This window comes from Puma concolor, chromosome C1 (assembly GCF_028749965.1).
Source record: "Puma concolor isolate L17-30 chromosome C1, mPumCon1.1.hap2, whole genome shotgun sequence".
NCBI lineage: Eukaryota > Metazoa > Chordata > Mammalia > Carnivora > Felidae > Puma > Puma concolor.
The window spans coordinates 80,376,642-80,400,199 of record NC_141674.1 but is presented as its reverse complement, the minus strand read 5'-3'; the positions used below and the strand labels follow the sequence as shown (position 1 = coordinate 80,400,199).

The following is a 23,558-nucleotide window of genomic DNA, read 5'->3' as shown; positions in this document are numbered from 1 at the left end:
TTATCTAGGATTTTATAAGTAACTGGAAGAATATGGGATTTACCCAAAGCCTGTGCTCTTTCTACCACATTATTTGCCCTTTATAGGGAATGCCCATCAGAATCACCTGAATAGCCTTATAAAAGGGCAATACACAGGCCTAGGTCACATCTCCTAAGAATTGAGGCCAAACAACTATATTTTGAAAGTTTCCTAGTGGGTTTCATGAGCATTTCTGGTTAAGAGTCACAGTATCATATGATGCAGACTACTATGTGTGCTCACTCTTTAAATTGGGAATTACAAATAATTCTAGAGTATAGAAGGGAAAAATAAGTTAATTTACCTTCTGATACTTTCTTTGACCTTTTCAGAATTGGAGTCCACTAGAAATATTGTCAAGTTGGCAGAGGCAACTAGAAGTAACATTGGAATGCAGGTAAGTGTTCAGTGAACTCCTAGGGTTTTGTACCAAGAGGTTACCCAAATGAGCTACTGATAGTGCCTCTCAAAATCAGAAAATTGTGTAGTTAATATAGGAAAGAAATGAAATGCTCAACTTAAAATCCTTTTATTTAAAAAAAAAATTTTTTTAACATTTATTTAATTTTGAGAGACAGAGATAGAGCACAGGCTGGCGGGGGGGGGGGGGGGATGCTGGGGGGCGGCAGGTGTGGGCAGAGAAAGAGTGAGACACAGAATCGAAGTGGGATCCAGGCTCTGAGCTGTCAGCACAGAGCCTGATGCGGGGCTTGAACTCATGAACCATGAGATCATGACCTGAGCCGAAGTTGGACACTAAACTGACTGAGCCACCCAGGCACCCCTAGACTTAAAATCCTTTTAAACTTACATGGATATCCATTATGGAAAAAAATGAGGAAATTCACAATTTTATGCAAATATTGATTGTCTTGTTAGCCACTAGTTTTGCTACCTAGTTTTATAATTAATATTCTTCAGTATTTTTTTCATATAGTCGTATTTATGACTAGTTTTTCTGCAAAAACAAAGTCTAAACTTAAAATTTCTCCCTCTGAAGAAGAGTAATGGGAGATCTAGAACTTTAGTGCTATTTCTATTGGAAAATTTACTTTTCAATTTTGAATTCTAGGAGTTTATGCCATTGCAGTCTCTATTTACCAGTGCTCTTCATAGTGATATCAAAAACAGTCACCTTTTGCAACAAACAATCGCAGCACTCCAAGCCAACAAATTTGTGCAGGTAAAAATGTATATGTGTAATACACATTTCTTTAACAACAGCATACCTTTAGATAACAGCTTTTTTTCCTTTTTTTAAAATGCTCTTGACAGCCTCTACTTGGGAGGAAAAATGAAATGGAAAAACAAAGGAAAGAAATAAAAGAACTTTGGAAACAGGAACAAAACAAAATGGTTAGTATTATAATGGAGTTTCATCTAGAATGGATAAATAAGATGTGGTATATATATACAATGGAGTATTACTCGGCAATTGAAAAGAATGAAATCTTGCCATTTGCAGCTACGTGGATGGAACTGGAGGGTATTATGCTAAGTGAAATTAGAGAAAGACAAAAATCATATGACTTCACTCATATGAAGACTTTAAGAGACAAAACAGATGAACATAAGGGAAGGGAAACAAAAATAATAGAAAAACAGGGAGGGGGACAAAACAGAAGAGACTCATAAATATGGAGAACAAACTGAGGGTTACTGGAGGGGTTGTGGGAGGGGGGATGGGCTAAATGGGTAAGGGGCACTAAGGAATCCACTCCTGAAATCATTGTTGCACTATATGCTAACTAATTTGGATGTAAATTTAAAAAACAAAAACAAAAAAATAAGTTATGATGGAGTTTCATCTACCTATTTGTGAATATCTAAAATCATCTGCAGTATATAAGCATCTACCGTAGAAGATGCATCTTACTCTGTAGTTTTTCTAAAATGCTGTCTTAATTAGCTTGTTGAATATGCTAAAGAAGCTTATACATTAGGGTTTCTTATTCTGCATTTAATAGTCTTTTTTTTTTTTCTGTGTAGCTTGAAACAGAGACTGCTCTTAAAAAGGCAAAACTGTTATGCATGCAACGTCAGGATGAGTACGAAAAAGCAAAATCTTCCATGTTTCGTGCAGAAGAGGAGCATCTGTGCTCAAGTGGTGGAGTAGTCAAAAATCTCAACAAGCAGCTAGAAAAAAAGCGAAGGTTGGAAGAGGAGGCTCTTCAAAAAGTAATTATCTTTTTTGTTTGCAAGTTGAATTAGCAATAATCTGCTAAGGCTCAGGATTGCCTGGAAGGCTTGTTAAAACAGGCTACTGCCCCCTCCTCCCCCCATCCAGAGTTTCTGATTGAGTAGCTCTAGGATTGGCCCCAGGCAACTTGCACTTCCAACAGGTCCCCAGGTGATGCTGCTGCTGCTGGTGGTGGGATCCACACGCTGAGAATCAGTATGCTAAGAGGTTTTTGCCTACCTTCTAAATCTTTGGGTTTGTTTATGAAAAAGTATCTTAGAGAAAGCAGTAGTTTAATATTTTGACTTGATTATTCAGGAAGTTCAACTTTTAGGCAACTGTGTGTATATGTATACTGATTCCAGTACCTGATAGCAAAGCTAGGCTGGAACTTTATATTGTTTATAAGAAGATTATAAAGAAAATGGTGACTGTAAATAGAAAAGGCTGTTAAATAGAAGTACACATGTATTTCGTACATAGTATACTAATTGTAAGTCCTACTTGACTGTCCGTTAAAGTCAGGTGCCCATGAATCACTGACCGGAACAGATTGTTATCTTTAGAAATATTCTCTTTGAAACAGATTATTTCATAATTTTTGTATAAAAAGATTTTTCAATTATTTAAATTGAGTTTTATTATATATGTATTTGTTTTAAAATGTAAATTCTAGTGGTCAGTGTTATTTTTTTTTTCTGTGATATTCCTGAAGGTAGAAGAAGCAAATGAACTCTACAAAGTTTGTGTGACAAATGTTGAAGAGAGACGAAATGATCTAGAAAATACCAAAAGAGAAATTTTAACACAACTCCAGAAACTTGTTTTTCAGTGTGATCTTACCCTTAAAGCTGTAAGTTTTTTTTCTTTCAGTATTTTGAAGGCCAGGGGCAAAAAAGAGTAAATATCTGCAGAAGGGAGTGCGATGCTTGATGGGTCATGATTCTTAAGGGATTTAATTTCTGAGATTAATGAAACATTTAGAGTTTGAAAATTGACTTTCAGTTTTTCATAGCAGTATATGATTTGAGTTACATTTTTTATCTGGACAGCCACCCCATGGATTGATGATTTGTCCAATTAAAATTAAAGTCTGAGAGTTTGAACATGCCTCTAAGCCACTGTCTTTCTTAACTTGGTTGACGAAATGGATTTTGACCATTGAAACTTCTATCAGTACTATAAGATCTATTCTTCAAAATTTGCATAAACTAAATATTAAAATTGAACCCAGTGATTTATTTGGGAAAAAAGTATCCTTCCCTCAAATATTTTCATTTGCCTCTTTAAAATGACTTTTATTAAAAGTTTATATACAAAATACCTTTTTTGGGTATACATTTCACAAGCTGTAACCCATGTATAAATTTGTGTAACCACCACCATCACAATCAGGATTCAGAACAATTCCATCACTCCAAAAAATTTTGCTCATGGTGCCCCTTTGTAGTCAGACTGTCTACCCAACCCTGACCCCTGGCAAATATTGACCTGTGCTCTGTGTTCATAGGTGGGTCTTTTCCAGAGTGTCATATAAATGGAATCCTATAGCATGTAACTTGGAGACTGGCTTCTTTTCCTCAGCATAATGTCTTTGAGATTCAGCAGTGCTATGCATGGATCAATAGTTCATTTCTTTTTATTGCTGAATAGTATTCCGTTACATGAGTGTACCACAGTGTTTATGCATTTATCAGTTGGACATTTGTGTTGTTTCGAGTTTTGGGTGATTGTGAATATAGAGCTGCTATGAATATTTGTTTACAGGTTTTTGTGTGAACATAAGTTTTCATATTTCTAGGGTAAGTACCTAGGAGCGAGATTACTGGATGGTATGGTAAATGTCTGTTTAACGTTACAAGAAATTGCCAAATTGTTTTCCAGAATGACCATAACATTTTTCGTTCTAACCAGTAATATACGAGAGTTCCGGTAGTTCTGCATCCTTCACAACACTTGTCAGTTGTTGTTTTTATATCTTAACTGTTCTAATACGTGTGTAGTGGTAGTTGTTTTAATTTATATTTCTGGAGTGACTAATGATACTGAGCATCTTTTCAAGGACTTATTTGCAATCTCTATTTTGCCAGTTTTTAAAACTTGAGTTTGTTTTCTTATTGTTGGGTTTGCATATTTTGTCTTCCAGTCTGAAACTTTATTCATATATCAGTTTCTTTCAGGGAACAAAGGGTTTTAATTTTGATGGAGTCTAACTTAGGAATTTCTTTTATGGGTCATGCTTTGGGCATTATATCTAAGAGTGTTTCACCCAACTAAAGGTCACAAAAACTTCTCTCCTATGTTTTCTCCTAAAAATTTTATAGTTCGACATTGATATATGATCTGTTTTGACTTAATTTTTATATAAGGCATGAAGTATAGATCGAGGTGTATTTTTTTGCATATAGATGTATTAAAATTATACCCGTGGGGTTTTAATTTATGGAAATGACTGAATGCTGACATGGAGAGGTCAATGTTATTGAAAGATGAACTGCTTACTTCCATTTCCCGAGAGAAGGGAACATGCTGTGCCACACAGGGTCACAGAAGTGCCAGGTTTGGTGAAGCAGAGGCAGGAGTGAGGGGAAAGCTGAGTACATAGCCTTTATTGGGTTTTCAAGGGAAAAGCAAGGTACATCAGGATAAGCAGTATAGGATTGGTTAGCTTGAATAAGTCCAGTGTGCTTTGGGATATAGGGGTGGTCTCTAGTTGCTTGTACCTAGCCCTGGGATGATTCAGAGCAGGAGAAAATATCGACTTGGTGTGTGAGAGTTAGTTAATGAGGTTGTTCAGGTTGTATATGAAAGATGTGCCCCCTCCACCCTCTACCCCTGGGCTAAGAATTGGTTAGCCCTGGGAGGAGCAGACTCTCCCCAGCCAGCAAGCTTTTTAAGATATCAAAACATTATAAAATATGGAAAATGAAAAGCATTAATACAGGTGTCCACTTGTTTCAGTACCATTTGTTGAAAACATTGAGCCATCTCCAATGATTTGCCTTTGCGTCTTTGTGAAAAATCAATTGACCGAATTTTTATAGGTCAGTTTCTAGACTCCCTATTTTGTTCCATGGATATATGTACCTTTCCTTTGGCCCAAATTCTACTATGTTGATTACTGTTTTATATCAAGTCTTAAAATCAGGTAGTGTGAGTCTTCAACTTTATTCTTTTTTAGAATTGTTGTGAGTATTTAAGATTCTTTGCCCATAAAAATGTTGGAATCAGCTTGTCTGTATCTATAAACAAAGCCTGCTAGTATTTTAATTGGAATTGTGTTAAACCTTAGATCAGATAGGAAGAATTGACTGTATATGTAGCATCTTAAATATATATAGAGTTGTTCAATCCATGAAGAGAGTATGTCTCTCCACTTATTTAGAAACATGGTATTTTTTTAATCAGAATTTTATAGTTTTCAGCATAAAGGTTTTCCACATGTTTTGTTAGATTTAAACCTAGGTATGGATGTATGTATTTGGGCGGCTATTGTGAATGTGATTGGTACAAATAAATAAATAGATTAAATACATACCACATATAATTTATGTGTATGTATCTATGCATACACATTTCTTTAATTTCAGATTTCAATTGTTCATTGTTAGTATTCAGAAATACAAGTGATTTTTGTGTATTGATCTTGAATCTTGCAACCTTGCTGAAATAAGTCCTAGAACTTTTTTTGTAGAAACATTGGGCTTTTCTACATAGAAAATCATATTATCTACTAATAGGGACAGTTTTATTTCTTCATTTCCAGTCTGTATTCCTTTTATTTCTTTTTCTTTTTTGCACTGACTGTGGCTGTGACAGAAGATATCTTTGTCCTATTCTAGATTTTAAGGGCAAAGCATTTAGTCTTTCACCATTAAATATAATAGCTTATAGGTCTTTTGATGATGCCCTTTATCAGGGTAAGGAATTTCCCTTTTTCTAATTTGCAGAGAGTTTTATCATGAAGAGAGAATTTTTTTTAACTGTTGAGAATTTTGGGATTGTTTTTTATTACAGCATAAACTAGCAAATCTGTCTGCTATAGTATGTATTTAATATATGTGTATATATTTTCTAAATTCTTTTATAGGTACCTTTATATACTATTTCATGTACACCTAAATATGGGAGAGGAACATATTTAGAACAAATCATGTATAAATACAATTTACAAAACTTAAATATGCAATGTTTGCTAATTAAATTATTATAAACATTTATAATTGTGTCTTTGTTTTTTAAAAAAAGAGATGATTTTATCAAATGATTTTTTTGCATCATTTGATGTGATAACACAGTTTTTCTTTTGTAGTCTGTTAATATGATGGATTATATTAATAGTTGAGTGTTGATTTCTAGTCTTTTATTCCTGGATAAGCTGCTTTTGGTTGTTATACATTGTTCTTTTTATATGTTGCTGGATTCAATTTGGTTAGTATTTTGTTGAGTATTTTTTTCTTTTTCTTCTCTGTTAATGAAAGACATTGGTATCTTGCTATTGTTTTTTTTTAATCTGGTTTTATATCAGGGTAATTCTGGTCTTATAAAATGAATGGGGAAGTGTTCCTTCTTATCAGTTTTCTGGAAGAGAAACTGGTGTTAATTTCTTCAATTGTTTGGTGGCATTCTCTGGTGAAAGCAAATGGGCTTAGGGTTTTCATTTTTGGAAGGTTTTTCTTTTCTTTCTTCTTTCTTTCTTTCTTTCTTTCTTTCTTTTTTTTTTTTTTTAAGTTTATTTATTTTAAGAGAGAGACAGAGAGTGAGCAGGGGAGGGGCAGAGACAAAGGGAGAGAAAGAATTCCAAGCAGGCTCTGTGCTGTCAGCGCTAAGCCCAATGTGGGGCTCAAACTCACAAACTGTGAGATCATGACCTGAGCCGAAACCAAGATTCAGATGCCATCTGACTGAGCCATCTAGGTGCCCCGTTTTTTTGGAATTATGTATTCAATTTATTTTGATATAGGCCTATTTGAGTTAATTATTTCTTTTGGGGTGATTTTTGGTAGTTTGTGGCTTTCATGTAATCAGTCCCTTTTACCTCAGTTGTGTAATTTATGTGCAAACAGTTGTTCATAGGTTTTCTATAAACTTTCAGTGTCTCAATAGGCTGTAGTGATATCCTTTGATTCCTGATACTGGTAATTGTGCTTTCTTTCTTTCCCTCTGGTTAGTCTGGCTAGAGGTTTATCATTTTGATTCACCTTTTCAGAAAACTAGCTTTTATTTATTTGTTTTTAATTTATTTTAAAATGTTTATTAATTTTTGAGAGAAAGTACAGCACATGCGAGTGCACAGGGCCACATGGGGGAGGGGGCGGAGAGAGAGAATCCCAAGTGTTCTCTGTCAGCACAGAGCTTGATGTGGGGCTTGAACCATGAGATAATGACCTGAGCTGAAATCGAGTCTGATGATTAATTGACTGAGCCACCCAGGCATCCCAGAGCTAGCTTTTAATTTCATTGGTTTCTCTATTGTTCTTTTTAAAATTTCATTTATTTTTGCTTGCTTTGGGTTTATTTTGCTTTTCATCTTAGTTTCTTTTAGCTCTTCTTTTTTAGAGGTGGAAGCTTAGATTGTTCTTTGAGACCTCTGTACTTTTTTAATACAAATATTTAAGTATTTAGATTTCTAAGTAATGCTTACATCCCACAAATTTTGAATTTTATGGCTCTATTTTTGTACATTACAAAATATTTCCTAATTTCCCTTGAGACTTCATCTTTGACCTATGGGAAATGTAGAAGTTGATTGTTTAATTTCCAAGTGTTTAAGGATTTTCTGGATATATTCCTGATACTGATTTCTAGTTTAATTGTGTTATAATGAGAGAAATATTTTGTATAATTTCAATTTTCTTAGATTTATTGTGGTTTGTTTTATGATTCAGGATATGGTCTGTCTTGGTGAATGTTCCATGCATATATTTTTAAAAATGTGTATGTATTCTGCTTTTGTTGCCTCGGGTATTTTATGTCAATTGGTTGTTGTTGGTTTATGGTGCTATTTATTCTATAGGGGTAAGAATATAGGGTAGGGAAGGGACAGAGAGGGAGAGAGAGAGAACCCCAAGTGCAGAGCCCTACCCAGGGCTCAAACCCACAAACTGTGAGATTATGACCTGAGCTGAAGTTAAGAGTCAGATGTTTAACCCAGGAGCCCCTAAATTTTTATTTAAATTCACTAGTTAACATACAGTGTAATATTAGGTTCGGGTGTATAATGTAGTGATTCAACACTTCCATACAATAAGTATACTCATCACAACAAGTGCCCTCCTTAATCCCCATCATCTATTTAACCCAACCCCCACTCACCTCCCTTTTGGTAACCATCAGTTTGTTCAGAGAAAGGAGTTTTGAAGTCTTCAACATATTGTATATTTTTAGTTGTATCAGTTTTTGCTTTATGTATTTTGAAACTCAGTTGCTTGTGCATTAATGATTGTTACATATTCTTGGTAAATTAATCCTTTTATCCTTACAAAATGTTTCTTTTTATCCTGGTAATTTTTATTTTATTTTTTAGTCTACTTTATTTAATACTGATATAAGTATTTCAATTTTCTTTTAGCAATTTTTATCATGGTATATCTTTTTACATTCTTCTAGTTTTAGTTTTATCATTTTATTTATCTATTTATTTAAATTCAAGTTCATTAACATGCAGTGTAGTCTTGACCTCAGGAGCAGAACCCAGTGATTCATCTCTTACATATGATACCCAGCACTCATTCTGTAAAGTGCCCTTCTTAATGTCCATCACCCATTTAACCCATCCCACCACCCACCTCCCCTCCAGCAACCCTTGGTTCGTTATCTGTATTTAAGGGTCTCTTATCATTTGCCTCCCTGTTTTTATCTTATGTTTCATTATATTTAAAGTGAATTTCTTATATAACATATAGTTCAGTCTTTTTTTTTTTTTAATCTGTTGATAATCTGTGTCTTTTAAGTGAAATATTTAGGCCATTCTATTTAATGGAAATGTATGTTCAAATTTAGGCCTACTCTTTTTTTCTGTTTATACCTTAATGTTTCCCTTTGTTTCCATTTTGTTGCCTTATATTGGATAAATTGATAATTTTTTAGAATTACAGCTAATCTATATTACAGATTTAATCTATTTTTATTTAGGTATTACAATTATATATATTTTTAAATGTTTATTTAATTTTGAGAGAGAGAGAGCAAGGAGGGGAGGGGCAAAGGGAGGGAGACAGAGGATCTGAAGCAGGCTCCATGCTGACATCAGAGAGCCCAATGTGGGGCTCGAACTCATGAACCTTCAGATCATTACCTGAGCCAAAATCAGACACTTAACTGACTGAGCCACACACGTGCCCCTAGAGTTATATTTTAATTTACCTAAAATGCTCATTTACATTTTAATTAATTTGTTATCCACATTTAGATTTATTGGGTTTTTGACTATATTGCTTTATACAATTTTTTTTTAATGGTTGCTGTAGGGACATGTTTATAAAAACTTTCTTCTGCTTAGAACTAATATTTTTACCACTTCAAGTAGAATGTAGAAAGCACGTAGTCCCACTGTAAGTCCCTTTTACTTGCTTTGGGTTGTAGTTGATACATGTATGCTACATCTATATACTTTGAGAAATCCATAGTCATTTGAATTATTGCTCCCTCTATATGGAATGTTTTTGGGGGGGTTTTGTTTTTTGCTTGCAAGGTGTTTTCTTTGTCTTTGGTTTTCAGCATTTTGAAACAACACTCATTTGAGTGTGAATTTTGTTGAAGTTGTTCTCTTTTAGGTTCCCTGAACTTTTTGAATCTACAAGTTTGACTCTTGGAATATTTGGGAGGTTGTCAGCTATTGTTTCTTCAAATTTTTTTTTTGTAGCCCTTTCTCCTCTTCTCTGAGACTTCAGTGACTCAAATTTTAGACCTTTGTTATTATCCTAAGGGGCTGGAGGATCTTTTTTTTTTTTCCTAATCTTTTTTCTTTCTCTTTTTTTTAACATTTATTATCCAGAGACAGAGAGAGACAGAGCAGGTGTGGGGGAGGGACAGAGAGAGGGAAACACAGAATCTGAAGCAGGCTCCAGGCTGTAAGCTGTCAGCGCAGAGCCCAACGTTGGACTCGAACCCACAAACCTTGAGATCATGACCTGAGCCAAAGTTGGATGCTTAACCAACTTAGCTACCCCGGGCACCCCTCTTTTTTATCTTGATTGTTGTTCTATTGGATCTGTCATTGAGTTCACAGACTCTTCCCTTTGTTATCTCCATTTTCCTATACAGGCAAAATAGTAAATTTTTTTGTTTGGATTACTATATTTTTCAGTAGTAAATTTTTATTTTTTAATATCTTCCATTTCTCTGCTGAGACTTCAGTCTTACCATATTTCAAGATTGTTTGCCTGTACTTAAACTGTCATAATAGTTGCTTTAACGTCTTTATCTAATAATCCAATACCTGAGTCATCTCAGGGTTAGTGTCTGTTTATTGTCTTTTCTCTTGTCAATTGAGATTTCCTGGTTCTTCTAACAAGTAATTTTGGATAATATCCTGCACTTTCCAGTATTACCTTATGTGACTTTATAACCTATACTGAATGTTTATTGTTAAAAAATTTCAGCAAGCATTTGATCTACCTAGTTAGGTTCACTTCACAGCTCCTAAGGAATCCCTTCCAGGTTTTCTAGCTCTGAAACCTAGTAGGCCTACTCTGCTGCTGTGAGGGTCAAGTAGGAAAAGGATAAAGACAAAAAACAACAGGTATTTCAGACCCCTCCCTCTTCAGATCACAGTTTATCTGATCATAGAGAATTCCTCTCCAAGTTTTAGATGTCTGCTCAGCTGCTACTGCCACCACTGCTACAGCACTGCGTCTTTGTGCTTGGAACTTGCTTTGGGGCTGGGGGACAAGAGAAAACAAACATACAAAAGAAACCAGAAGGTTTCCCCCCACTCTTTCAGTCACATGTCTTTGAATAGGAGTTCAGTATTGGCTGGGAAACAAGTAGCAAAAGAAATACAGGAAGCATAGCACTGGACTGCTCATACCTTGGTTAGTAGTTTTCTTCTCTTAATGTTTATTTCTTTATTTTGAGAGAGACAGAGATAACGTGAGCAGGAAAGGGGCAGAAGGGGGAGATAGCGAGGGAGAGAGGCGGGGGTGGGGGGTGATGGAGAGAGAATGAGAATCTCAAGCAGGCTCCATGCTCAGCACAGAGCCAGATACCGGGCTCAGTCCCACAACTGTGAGATCACGACCTGAGTCGAAATCAGGAGTTGGGCACTCAACCGACCTAGCCACCCACGCACACCTGTGGTTCCTTTCTACAATCTGCCTGCTACTGTTTACTTTTCAGCATTTTCAGATAGTTGAGAATTTGGTGGGAGACTGGGAGCATTGAGCCTATTCCATTTGAATCAGAAACTCTCCATAAAATGTTCCTGAGTATTTAAAATTGTATCTCATTCATTTACCAAATTCCAATTAATATGTGATTAACTTATAGAGTCAATTTTAACAAAATGATGTAAAAGAATTATAAAATCCCAGGAATCAAAATTACCTTATGAGTCACTTAGGCCAACCCTTTACATTTGAAGAGTCCTTTTCACCTCAGACAATAGCTAATGATAGCTAAAATTGAGTATGCACCTGCCAGTGTATTAAGTTCCTGGCCTACATTAACTCATTTAATTCTCACACAATTCCATTAAGTAAATATAACTGTTTTTTAGCTCCGTCTCACTGGGAAAGAAACTAAAGTTTAGAAAACCTTTCTTCTCCAAATGCAGTCCTTGGTCCAGTCCCATTCTCATGACGTTGGGAACCTGTGAGGAATGCAGAATTTTAGGTTTCAGTTCAGACTTTCGGAATCTGAATCTGCATTTTGAACAGAATCCCCCATATGATTCATTTGCACATTAACTTTTTTTTTTTTTGAAGCATTTGCTTAGAGAGGTTACAAATAACTTGATCAAGGTCACCCAGCATGTAAGTTGTAAAGCTAGGATAGAACTTGGTTGAATGACTTCAGAACCTGTGCTCTTAAATACCGTGCTGTCTTGCTGAATGATTATTTAGCCTGGGTGTGACAGCTCCAAAACTAATATAATGTTTCTACTGAGTGAAAAAAATGTTTTCTTGTGGCCTTTTCAGGTCATACTATATTGTGATATACTCCCTCTTCTACAGAATAACACTTTAAATATTTAAAGATAATTGTTATCTTCCTTTCCTGGATGTTTTTTTTTTTTTTTTCAGACTAAACACCCGCAAATCAGATTTTTTTCGTACAGCATGGTTTTAAGCTCTTTCACAAACTATAATCTTATTTGTCTACATACCTCTTAAAAAATGCTATTTGGTGATCCAACAATTATGATTTCCTTTAATTTGATGTAAATAAGAGGTTACTTAATTTTGTATATAGCATGTATGTATTTATTAATGCCCACTATGTATATAAAAGAAATTTAAGTCAGTTATATGCTCTCAAAGAGTGTAGCATATATTTAGGAAGAGAGAATTAACCCATCTGAAAAATTGGAGAGCAATACCTATCAGTGTATGAAGTAGACTTTGAGGTTAAAGTCTCTCAAATTTGGACAAATCCCCAAACTTACAAAAATCTCTACAGCATGTAATGTATAGAGACAGTTATAATAAAGGTGTTCTGTGTATATATTTGTGAAAAAATTTCTTATTGACTAGAGTTCTTTGGAACCAATTTAGTTGATCAATTTTAGTTGTTCTGACTAGCATTTATTCACATGCAGATCCAAACATATACCAAATCCAACATTCAGTTCTTGAATATAGATATTATTTTCTAGGAAGAACCATGACTTTCTCATATTTCTTTATGTTCTCTTCTCCTCCATCAAAAGCAGAACTTGGGAACTTGGGTGACTTATTTTTCAACACCATCTCTCAAATTGTTTTTTAAAAAATTTTATTTTCACCCTAGGACATACCGCATTTTTTAGAGATTGCAAGAAAAGACAAATTATTTGAGATACAAAGATGCTAGACAGGTTCTCTCACTATCTTAGAGAAGATACAGAAATGACATTATATCCCAGAAAAATTGTAAGTTATATCATGGACATCAAGGATTACTTCTGAATATCTAAAATTGTCTTGAATTATGAAGTGTTGAAGGTTATGGGATAAAGACCATAATTACATGACTGAGAGGAAGGAGAAATGACCAGGTCAGTCATTAAAGACCTAAGCAAATCAATGGGCTTTGAAGAGTGAAAAGAATTAGAACAAGAATTGTTTTGTTTTGTTTTGCTTTGTTTTTTGTTTTGTTTTAAAGTACATTTAAGAAAAATTTATCTTTAAAAAGATACAGGGTAGAAAATTACACTGAACTAAATTTATTTTAGATTTATTACTAATTTATATGAGAGAAACTTTTTCCCTTATTTGAAATTAAGGTAAATTCTAGTTGAATAGCTGTCATAAACATTTGCTCTAATCCATGTACCCTGGAATAACTAAAAATTTGATGTAGGTGATGAAAGCTGGGCATGGAGTTGGAAGTCGTATATGTTTGAGTGAGCAATACCAGAAAATGTGCAGAATTACAGGATGACTTTGGCTAATGACACTTTCTATTACTGTTCATTTGGTCATTTCCCCTTTACAAAGCATTTAGGACACTGTGCTACCATAGAGGATCCAGAAGAAAAGGACTTAAGTTCCTGACTCAGGGAGCAGACTGGGGGACAAAAAAGATTTGAACTTTGCAGTTTAAAGACAGTTTTGCGGCAATGATTACTTCTAGATGTTGGATTAAATCTGTTTGTTTGTTTTTTCTAGACCTTGCCCAAAGTCAGGCAACATAATATGCTCACGATGATGTTCAGTGTTGTATGCTTCCCAGTGTGGCCTTTTTCTTGGTGCTGGCACTTGAAATAAATGTATATTTACAAGGCATTCTGGATAGCATAAGTTATTTTGCCTTTTGTCTCTGTGACCATAGGTAACAGTTAACCTCTTCCAGATGCAACACCTACAGGCAGCCTCCCTTGCAAGCAATTTACAGTCTCTCTGTGATAGCGCCAAACTCTATGACCCAGGCCAGGAGTACAGTGAGTTTGTCAAGGCCACAAATTCAACTGAAGAAGAAAAAGTTGATGGGTGAGAATTAATGTATAGATGAAATTATTTCAAAAGATAAAATAAGTTTCTATCTGGTATAAGTTGGTGTCTTTTCTAACAGCAGAATTTCTGAATTTTTTTAATATCCCGATGTAACTCATGTAAGACTAAAGCTTTTCAGTTTGACACAAGGCTCAGTTCTTTGAGATTTAGACATCCTCTGAGAGTGGCAAACCATGTCAATTTTGAATGCCCACACTTTTAACAACCTCCATTTTCTGCAGTGGTTATACTAGAAACGTTTAACCATGACACGAATTATTAACTATACTTTTGCTCCTCTTTTCCATGTTTCAGCTGTAACAAGTTCAAGTGATTAATAAATTTTTTTCGCATCTCCTTTAAGAAGCTGAACCCTTATAATGTTTATTCTTGATATTCACTTAGTTTAATTACTCTTCATTAAATCAACAGATTTTTCTGAAAATAGAATAAAATACGCTCTTAATTAGTTATTCTCCTAAATGATGAATTTTATTTGGGTTTTTCTTAGGAATGTAAATAAGCAGTTAACAAATAGTCTTCACACTTCTGGATATGGACCCAGCGACTCGTTAGAAGATGTAGTGCGCCTTGCTGACCCCTCTAGTAAGATTGAAGAGGACAGATGCTCCAATAGTGCTGATGTAACAGGTAGCGTTTAACATTAAAGGGAGCTCTAATTTATGAAAGATCAAATTATTTAAATGTGATTATTAAATGAGTTGCAGCTCTGAAGTTTAAAAATCAGGCCTTGAATTATAACTCTGTGAGACCTTAGTCAAAGTTGTAAGCACTGTGGCTCTTTTTTTTTTTTTTTTTTAATCTTTATTTTTGAGAGAGTGTGTGAGTGAGGGAGAAGCAGAGAGAGAGGGAGACAGAGGATCCAAAGCGGGTTCTGCACTGACAGCAGAGAGCCAGATCCAGGGCTCGAACTCATGAACTGTGACATCATCACCTCAGATGAAGTTGGATGCTTAACCCACTGAGCCACCCAGGCATCCCACACTGCAACTATCTTAAAGTCAATGGTTGATCACTGCTAAAGGAATTTGACTTGTCTCATTTCTGTAATGTCAGTATTTTGCCTGATGAAATCCTTCTGTAGCCAAGTTTGACTTTAAATATTCTTTTCTTGAAGGTCCTTCTTTTATAAGGTCATGGACATTTGGGATGTTTAGTGACTCTGAGAGCACTGGTGGAAGCAGTGAATCTAGATCTCTGGATTCTGAATCTATAAGTCCAGGTACGTAAGTATTTAAGTCTAGCAGAGAAAATTCAATGAAATACTCCTTTTAGGGGGATATATTTTAACTACACTATTTTTATAAGGAACTGTGTCCTAGAGGAGTGTGTATATATACACGCACAGTTTAAAGAAAAATAAACAGATCCTCATGTGTTCACCACCCAGCCTATAAGAAATAAAATATTATCAGTATATGAGAAGGGCCCTGTGGACACCTCCTTGAAAACCTTGCCCTGTTGCCCACCAGAATAAGCCATCATCCTGAATTTTGTTAATAATTCTGTAGCTATTTTAAATGTGCTAGTGCCTGTATCTACTTGAGCTTTTCCCTCTTTGGAATGTTATACAGATGGAATTATATACTATTTTTTGTGTGTGACTTCTTTCATCTTTTTTTTTAAGATTCATGTTGATGTGAATAGCTGTATTTATTTCATACCATATCTTCTATAGTATACTATTCTGTGAACATAACTGTATTTTTTAGATTGCTTTGTAGTTAATTGCTAAGATGAACAATATAGTTAACACCACTTTTTGTGCCTATAGTTACTTAATTTTTATAAATGCACCTTAAAAGGTACTTTGATAAAGAGAATTCCATGCTCCTTAGAGAGGCAGGATAGATATTCTGAACTCTGCTTTAGTGGCTTTAACGAAGATAAGCCATAGGTAATACAGCTAACAGGAAAAGAAGGTGGCGTTTGAACCCATGAGATTTTTACTTCAAACCCATGAGATTCTTACTTTGACATTCTTTCTCCTCCACTCTTTTACCAAAGACTGCTCTAGTCCTATTCTTCCTGGCCCTTCTCCTAGGATCCTTGGCACTGTGGGAGATATATTATAAGATTTAGCCTACCTCAAAAGTCCAAGATATTTTTTATAGTGTTCTACATATTACAGAAATTTTATTCATATAAATACATCTCTTGAGTTTAAATTTAGAAATAACTTCTATGCAGCATTGGGGTTTGTAGGCTTACTTTGTGTCTTCCTTTAAAACTAGCTCCATTCAGGCGGCACCCCGGAGATAAGAGCCTAAATACTTAACTAGATATTTCTAATTAGCTTTGTAAACACAAGATGGTTGTAGCTATCCCCAGAAATTAAGACCCAAACTAGGGCACACCCTAAATTATTTGGAATCCTATAAGACTTCATGTGATAAAGACAAAAATTTGTAAACTAGTCACAAGATAAATGGTAAAGACCTAGGGATGCCTGACCTGGGAATGAGGAAACCTGGGGACATGACAGCTGTCCTCACATATTGGAGTGTGAAGAGATTACAGGGACAGGGCTTGTCTGCTCCTTTAGGGAGAAGTGTGACCAGAGGCTGGGTTTCATAAGCGGGCAGACTGCTGCTCAAAAATGTAAGGAAACCATTTTACAGTTGGAATCGTTCTGAATAGAACATGTGACCCCATGATTTCTCAGTCGGTAAGAACACATTCAAAACAAAAACTAGATGACCACGTATCTCTTAAACATATTTTGAAAGGAATCTTTTGGAGGGAAAGATGTTGGTTTAAGTCATCTCTCAGCCCTAAGATCGTTAAGGCCTTGAGGTGAGTGAAATCTTCCACTTAGATATCGCCCTCTTTGTAATATCAGCAGGGAGCAGATAATCCTCGTTACCTAGTCCAGCTGCTCTGATACCTGCACAGTGTCCTTTGCTGACGTGGCTTGTGTCCTGTGTTCTTACCTCCCTGCCAGGGATCTTTATTCCTGCTTCCCATTCTCCCATCTTCCTGGGCAACATTAATGTGATCTTACTGTTGTGTTGCTGTAATCATAGATGTTTGTATGTTTTAGACAGCTTTAGGTTACACTGTATACATTTCTTTGTAACTCAATTCAACGAGTATTTAATAACAATTTACCATTGTGCCAGTATTCCTTGCCCTTATAAAGCATACAGTGTCTAACACTTACTATCAGAAGTTGGCAGTAACGTCTTACTGGAATGTATGATTCCTCAATTTTAAATTTATTTGGAAAAGTCAGGTTTGGTTGAATTTTCTGTTGTTCCTAGTAATAAATATCATAATTCCCTATATCCAAAGTCTGCGAATGGAAGCAGCTTTTTCTATTTCTGTTTGTTCTCTTGAGCAGAATAGTATGATTGTGTTATTCCAAAAATATTGTCATTACCCATTTCTTAAATTCTACATTGGTCAGGTGATTGTATTCACAATTTTCTTTTAGGAGACTTTCATCGAAAACTTCCACGAACTCCATCCAGTGGAACCATGTCTTCTGCCGATGATTTAGATGAGAGAGAGCCACCTTCCCCTTCAGAAGCTGGTATTGCTTTAATGTGAATCATGTACCCTCTAAACCCTTTGAGTCAGCAGCACTGCATGATATTAGGAAAATAGTATAAAGAATTACTTTGCTGTGTGTTAAGAGACATTATAATGACTTAAATATATCCTCCAAAATTATGTAAAGTATGGGTTAATAACGTACTAGTGAAATGTTACAAATAAAAATAAAAGAATAAGCAACAAAACTAACTCTAAAATGTATTTGATGCCAAAATAGGCTAGTTATTTTGATCTTTTATAAATCAAATACAGTGACCGAACTGTTAAAAGGTTGCAATGCATGAGAAACTCAGAAAAAGTCTCTTTAAAAGAAATAGTGGAAGAAGCTAGGCAGAAAAAGTAAATACATTCTTGAGGACAAGGAAAGTTATAGAGGTTGACAGATACAAGAGATATCAGTTACCTTAATGACTTGAATTAGACTCATATAAATAAGTTTTGCACATTTGAAAACTTGATATACCTTTTTGGGCATCATTAACTAAAATAATATGGAACATCTGACCTCTGGTAGGGTATTGATACAGAACTAGCTAGTATTATCTGTAATTTTATAATGAATTAAGAATAAGTAGCTTGGGGTGCCTGGGTGGCCCATTCGGTTAAGCGTCCGACTTCAGCTCAGGTCATGATCTCGCAGTCCATGAGTTCCAGCCCTGCGTTGGGTTCTGTGCTGACAGCTCAGAGCCTGGAGCCTGCTTTGAATTCTGTGTCTCCCTCTCTCTCTGCCCCTCCCCTGCTCATGCTCTGTCTCTCTCTGTCTCAAAAATAAATAAAAACATTAAAAAAAAAAAGAAGAGTAGCTTTATCTTCAATGCAAATAATACTGACAAACTGGTTTCATACAGCTAGTTTTCTTTCTTTCAAGCTTTTATAGGGGCATTTTCTAAGAATGTAATGCCACCTCTATAATACCCTTCCAGGTGCTATAAAGAGTATATTAATAACAGTGTAGAATTACTGATTCTGAAAACATTATGCCATGCTATATTAGAAGTATCTTACTGGTTTGGTCATGATTTTTACCCATTGCTCAAATATTTAATAAATGTTTACCTTGAAGAGATCTATAAATTGAATGTTTATTTTGATGTTACAGACTCAAATTAACAGCTTTTTGTAATGCATGAATTATTACAAGGTCTAAAGATTTTTTAAAACTTAGTATTGTGTGTTACAATTTTTATACCATTTTATAATTCTTATACTAATTTATCTCTGTTTCAAGGACCCAACTCCCTTGGAACATTTAAGAAAACATTGATGTCAAAGGCAGCTCTCACTCACAAGTTTCGAAAATTAAGGTCCCCCACAAAATGTAGGGATTGTGAAGGCATTGTAGTATTCCAAGGTGTTGAATGTGAAGAGGTAAGACATTTCTGGAATTACATTAGCTCCTTTATGCTCTTTTCTGTATACTTTTTTGTTGCTAATTTTATTGATTGAGATCTCTTGCAGGTATATTTTTAAGAAATTAAACTATAGTGTACTTTCTGTAATTTTATATTTCATTCAGATATTGAGTGTATTTCAAACACCACTACCTTTTAAACTCGTTTTTGTTATGTTACCACTCTGCCTAGTTTGCTCTGTTGTTCACAGCTTTAAAGTGAGTGAACCATGTTTTAACTGTTATTTTCTTGTAGTGTCTCCTTGTTTGTCACCGAAAGTGTTTGGAAAATTTAGTCATCATTTGTGGTCATCAGAAACTTCCAGGGAAAATACACTTATTTGGAGCAGAATTCACACAAGTTGCAAAAAAGGAATCAGATGGCATCCCATTTATACTCAAAATATGTGCTTCAGAGATTGAACACAGAGCTTTGTGTCTACAGGTACATTGTAACTCTTAAAATTAAGTTTAAAAACACAAATCCCTATGTGATTTGTTCTAATGGTGAGACTTTAAAGGAAAACAGTGCTCTCAATTTTTAATAAGGAACTGAATTTGTTCAGATTTATTTGGAAAATACCTCACTTGGCCCTAGTTTTTTTCCTTAATTATTAAGAAAAATTGAAATAGACACATCAGATATATTTATATGTCTTCATTTAACCATTGATACTAAAGGAGAATTTTGCCCAATTTTTCCATTTTCTTAAGGGAATTTATCGTGTATGTGGAAACAAAATAAAAACTGAAAAACTGTGTCAAGCCTTGGAAAATGGAATGCACTTGGTAGACATTTCAGAATTTAGTTCACATGACATCTGTGACGTCTTGAAATTATACCTTCGACAGGTAACGTTTTCATCCTTGAAAAGTACCATTAAACAGAAAAAATATGACTTGTGTTTTGCTGATAACATTTACTACACATATATTTTCATTGACATAGACTATATTGATGTGTCTCTAATTGTACAGATCAAAGAGCATATAAAATACATATATAGTTTAAAGACCAATAATAATCAAAACATTCATTTCCCATCACCTCACTTAAGGAAATAGAACATTGGGGCGCCTGGGTGGCGCAGTCGGTTAAGCGTCCGACTTCAGCCAGGTCACGATCTCGCGGTCTGTGAGTTCGAGCCCCGCGTCGGGCTCTGGGCTGATGGCTCGGAGCCTGGAGCCTGTTTCCGATTCTGTGTCTCCCTCTCTCTCTCTGCCCCTCCCCCGTTCATGCTCTGTCTCTCTCTGTCCCAAAAATAAATAAACGTTGAAAAAAAAAAAATTTAAAAAAAAAAAAAAAAAAAAAAAGGAAATAGAACATCACCCTGTAGAAGGCTCCTGTGTGCCCTTCTCCAGTTGTGGTGCTCAACTCGGCCCCTGGGCTCTTTTCTAACCTTGTTAATACCTCCTTCTCTTTTCTTAATAGTTTTAATACCTGTTGTATGTTCCTACACAGTGTGTTGTTAATGTGTCATTGAGGACTGAGAGGTAATGAGTTTAGGTAACTGAGAGGAAAGCATAAATCTACCTATGTAAGCAAAGGCCATAGTCCAACTTTACCTTCATTGATATTCTCACATAGCTAATGTGGGAGGCCAAGTGGGCAAGATCATGAGTGCATCCTGGGAACATGAAGTTCAGTGTATCTGGGGCATCTGCAGGGCTTTCAAATAAGCTGAGTACTGGAGATTTAGCAGGAATATGGTCAGGGGTGGGCTGCTCTGTATTTTTTCTTTTTATGCTCACTGTTGAATCTGGGGCTTTTAGGAGTAGATCCAAAGAAAACACTCCTGTGGGGTAAAGTAATAATTGGCCTTAGTGGCTTCAGGCAGCAGTTCATGGAGCAGTTGTAGAAACAATCAGCACATTGTTATGATGAGCCAAATGCAAAAAAGATACGGGTCAAGTATGGCTGCATTCTGTCCTTGGGTGAAAATGAAGAGGGAGTCACAGAGAGCAGAGCAGTGATGGTCTTGGCCATGTCCATCTCTGGAGTTCTGTTCTGCATCTAGATCCTTTTTAATTATTGTGAATATCTGTCATCCTAGGATCTCCCTTCACCTTCTCCCCTCTGAGGGGGACACCTGTCTTCTGTGTCTTGTCTTCCTATTCATGGTTTATGTTCCTGTTTTGGTCATGCCATCCTTGAGCAAGGTGGAATAAGAGTAGATTCTTGAAATCTTATTTATCTGTAAATGTCTTTATTCTGCTTTCTTAAATGGGATGAAAGAGTATGGATAGTGTGGAAGGTTATAGTATCTTACTCTAGAAATTCTTTTCCTTCACAATTTTGAAGACTTTTTTTTTTGAGACATATTTTATTCTCCTTGAAGCCTGAAATCTTTCTCATTTCTGATTTTTTGTATGAGGGCTGTTGTTTTCTCTTTGAAAGCTTGTCAAATCTTCTTTTCTCCCCATTGTTTTAAAATTTCACAACCTTGATGCCTTGATGCATGTGTCTTCTCCTCTGTCCTTCCAGGAACCCCACAAGCTCTGTCCTCCTTGGCCTTTTGTTCTTGGGACTAATTTTGTTGCTCATTTCCTCCTCTCTGTTTTCTCTGTATTTTCTTTCTGGAACTTAAATGTGTATACCTGACACCTTATACTGGTTCTCTAGTTCCCTCATCTTCTCTCTGTTTTGTTTTTGTTTTAACACTTTTTAAAAAGATTTCCTCAGTTTTATTTTCCACATCTACTTTGATCTATTTCATTTCTGAGATCATGGTTTAATTTCCAAGAACTTGGCTCTCTGTTCCTTTTACAGCATCCTTTTTTAATGAATGTAATATTTTATTTATCTGAGATATTCACAGCTTTTTTCTAAAAAGGATTCTTTGCTTAGCCTTCAGCACTATTCAGTAGGAATATAATGTGAGCCCTATATATAATAGTAAAATTTCTAGGAGCCACATAAAAAGGTGAAGTTAATTTTCATACTTAACATACGGAAATATCATCTGAACATCTAATCAGTATTTTTAAATTATTAGAAGGAAAGGTTACTGAGTCTTTGAATTCTGGTGTGTATTTTTCATGTAGAGTACATGTCGTTTAACCACATTTCCAGTGCTCAGTAGCCCTGTGTGGCTAGTGATTGCAATATTGCCAGTTCTAGACCTTCATTTGGTTTTTTTGAAACTTATTTTGATTCTTTCTTCTGTGGTTGTCTACTTGAAATGGAAGAATTGGAAATTGAAGTCTCTTTGGAAGTTTTTGAATACGTGAAGGCTTTAAAGATTCTGAGCTTTAGTGTCATCTAGAAGGGCTATTTGGGAAACACCTGATGTCTGTATCTCTAGGTCTGTGCTCTCAGGCTGGCTTCATACCCCACAGAAGGGTCTTTCCCTGCCTATAGGTGTGGTGCCAGAACTCTGTGAGCCAATTTGGGCAAGAAGACCCCATGGTCTCTGCCTCAGCATGCATACAATCACTAAATCCCTATTTTTAGAAGTTGACCACCTGTTGTTTGTGCTTGACTTTGCCCATCCAGAAGCCCTCTCTTCTACACTGCCCAGAGAAAAAAAATTCTCACACTTCTGGGGAAGAGGTTGGTCAGAAGCATGTTGCTGAGACAAGGATCTGGATATCTAATACTTCTTAAATAGTTCACCGTTCTCCAGGATCAGAGTACCTAGTGCTGACAGTTCCTGAGTCTCCTATAAATTGTGTTGTTTCTCATTTCACCTTTCTCAGGACTGCTGTCATTACTTATTTATCTGCTCTTCAGTGCTGAAATGTTGCTTTTATCTACATTCCTTTTCTGCTAGTCTTGTGGGCTTAACTGTGTTTTAGTGGGGTTGCAGAGGGAAAGAAACTAGGTACAAATGTTGGATCCGTCATGTTAGCCCACAAAACTATATTTCTTTTTACAGGATGTTCATATTTGCAGAATTCAGCTGAGAAATGGAGACAAAGTACCTCTGAATGACTTTTAATCTCACAATGAATCATCCTTTATCTCTCCTAGCCAGTCAGGGAGAGGAAATAAACGGAGTCCAGTACTATTCCGTCTCAGGAATACTGTGGGACCAACACTTTAGTGTGGGGAAACTATTCAATTCTTACAGTATTAGAAAGCAGTCTTCATTTTACTTATATATGGGAAATTTGAAACCTCAAGAGGCTAAGTGACCTCCTTTAGATCCCAGAGTAGTAGGGGTAAAAATTAATGTCAAGGCTTCTCCTCCAGCAGGGGAGATCGGAGAGGTGGGTGCCAACCTCACCACAGATAGTGTAGGACACCAGCTAG

At 35.7% G+C, this 23,558-nt stretch overlaps 1 protein-coding gene across 5 annotated transcripts in view; it reads left to right on the top strand.

The window, feature by feature from the left end:
* ARHGAP29 (Rho GTPase activating protein 29) overlaps positions 1-23,558 on the top strand; it is a 67,027-nt gene that overhangs the window by 36,810 nt on the left and 6,659 nt on the right. For all 5 annotated transcript variants that reach the window (XM_086717603.1, XM_086717600.1, XM_086717602.1 and 2 more), the window contains 12 exons: positions 354-418; positions 1,094-1,204; positions 1,297-1,377; positions 2,011-2,199; positions 2,916-3,053; positions 14,174-14,331; positions 14,846-14,985; positions 15,473-15,577; positions 17,792-17,890; positions 19,142-19,281; positions 19,560-19,748; positions 20,018-20,155. In XM_086717603.1, coding sequence (XP_086573729.1) covers positions 354-418; positions 1,094-1,204; positions 1,297-1,377; positions 2,011-2,199; positions 2,916-3,053; positions 14,174-14,331; positions 14,846-14,985; positions 15,473-15,577; positions 17,792-17,890; positions 19,142-19,281; positions 19,560-19,748; positions 20,018-20,155 — 1,553 coding nt within the window. The remainder of the gene's footprint in view (positions 1-353; positions 419-1,093; positions 1,205-1,296; positions 1,378-2,010; positions 2,200-2,915; positions 3,054-14,173; positions 14,332-14,845; positions 14,986-15,472; positions 15,578-17,791; positions 17,891-19,141; positions 19,282-19,559; positions 19,749-20,017; positions 20,156-23,558) is intronic.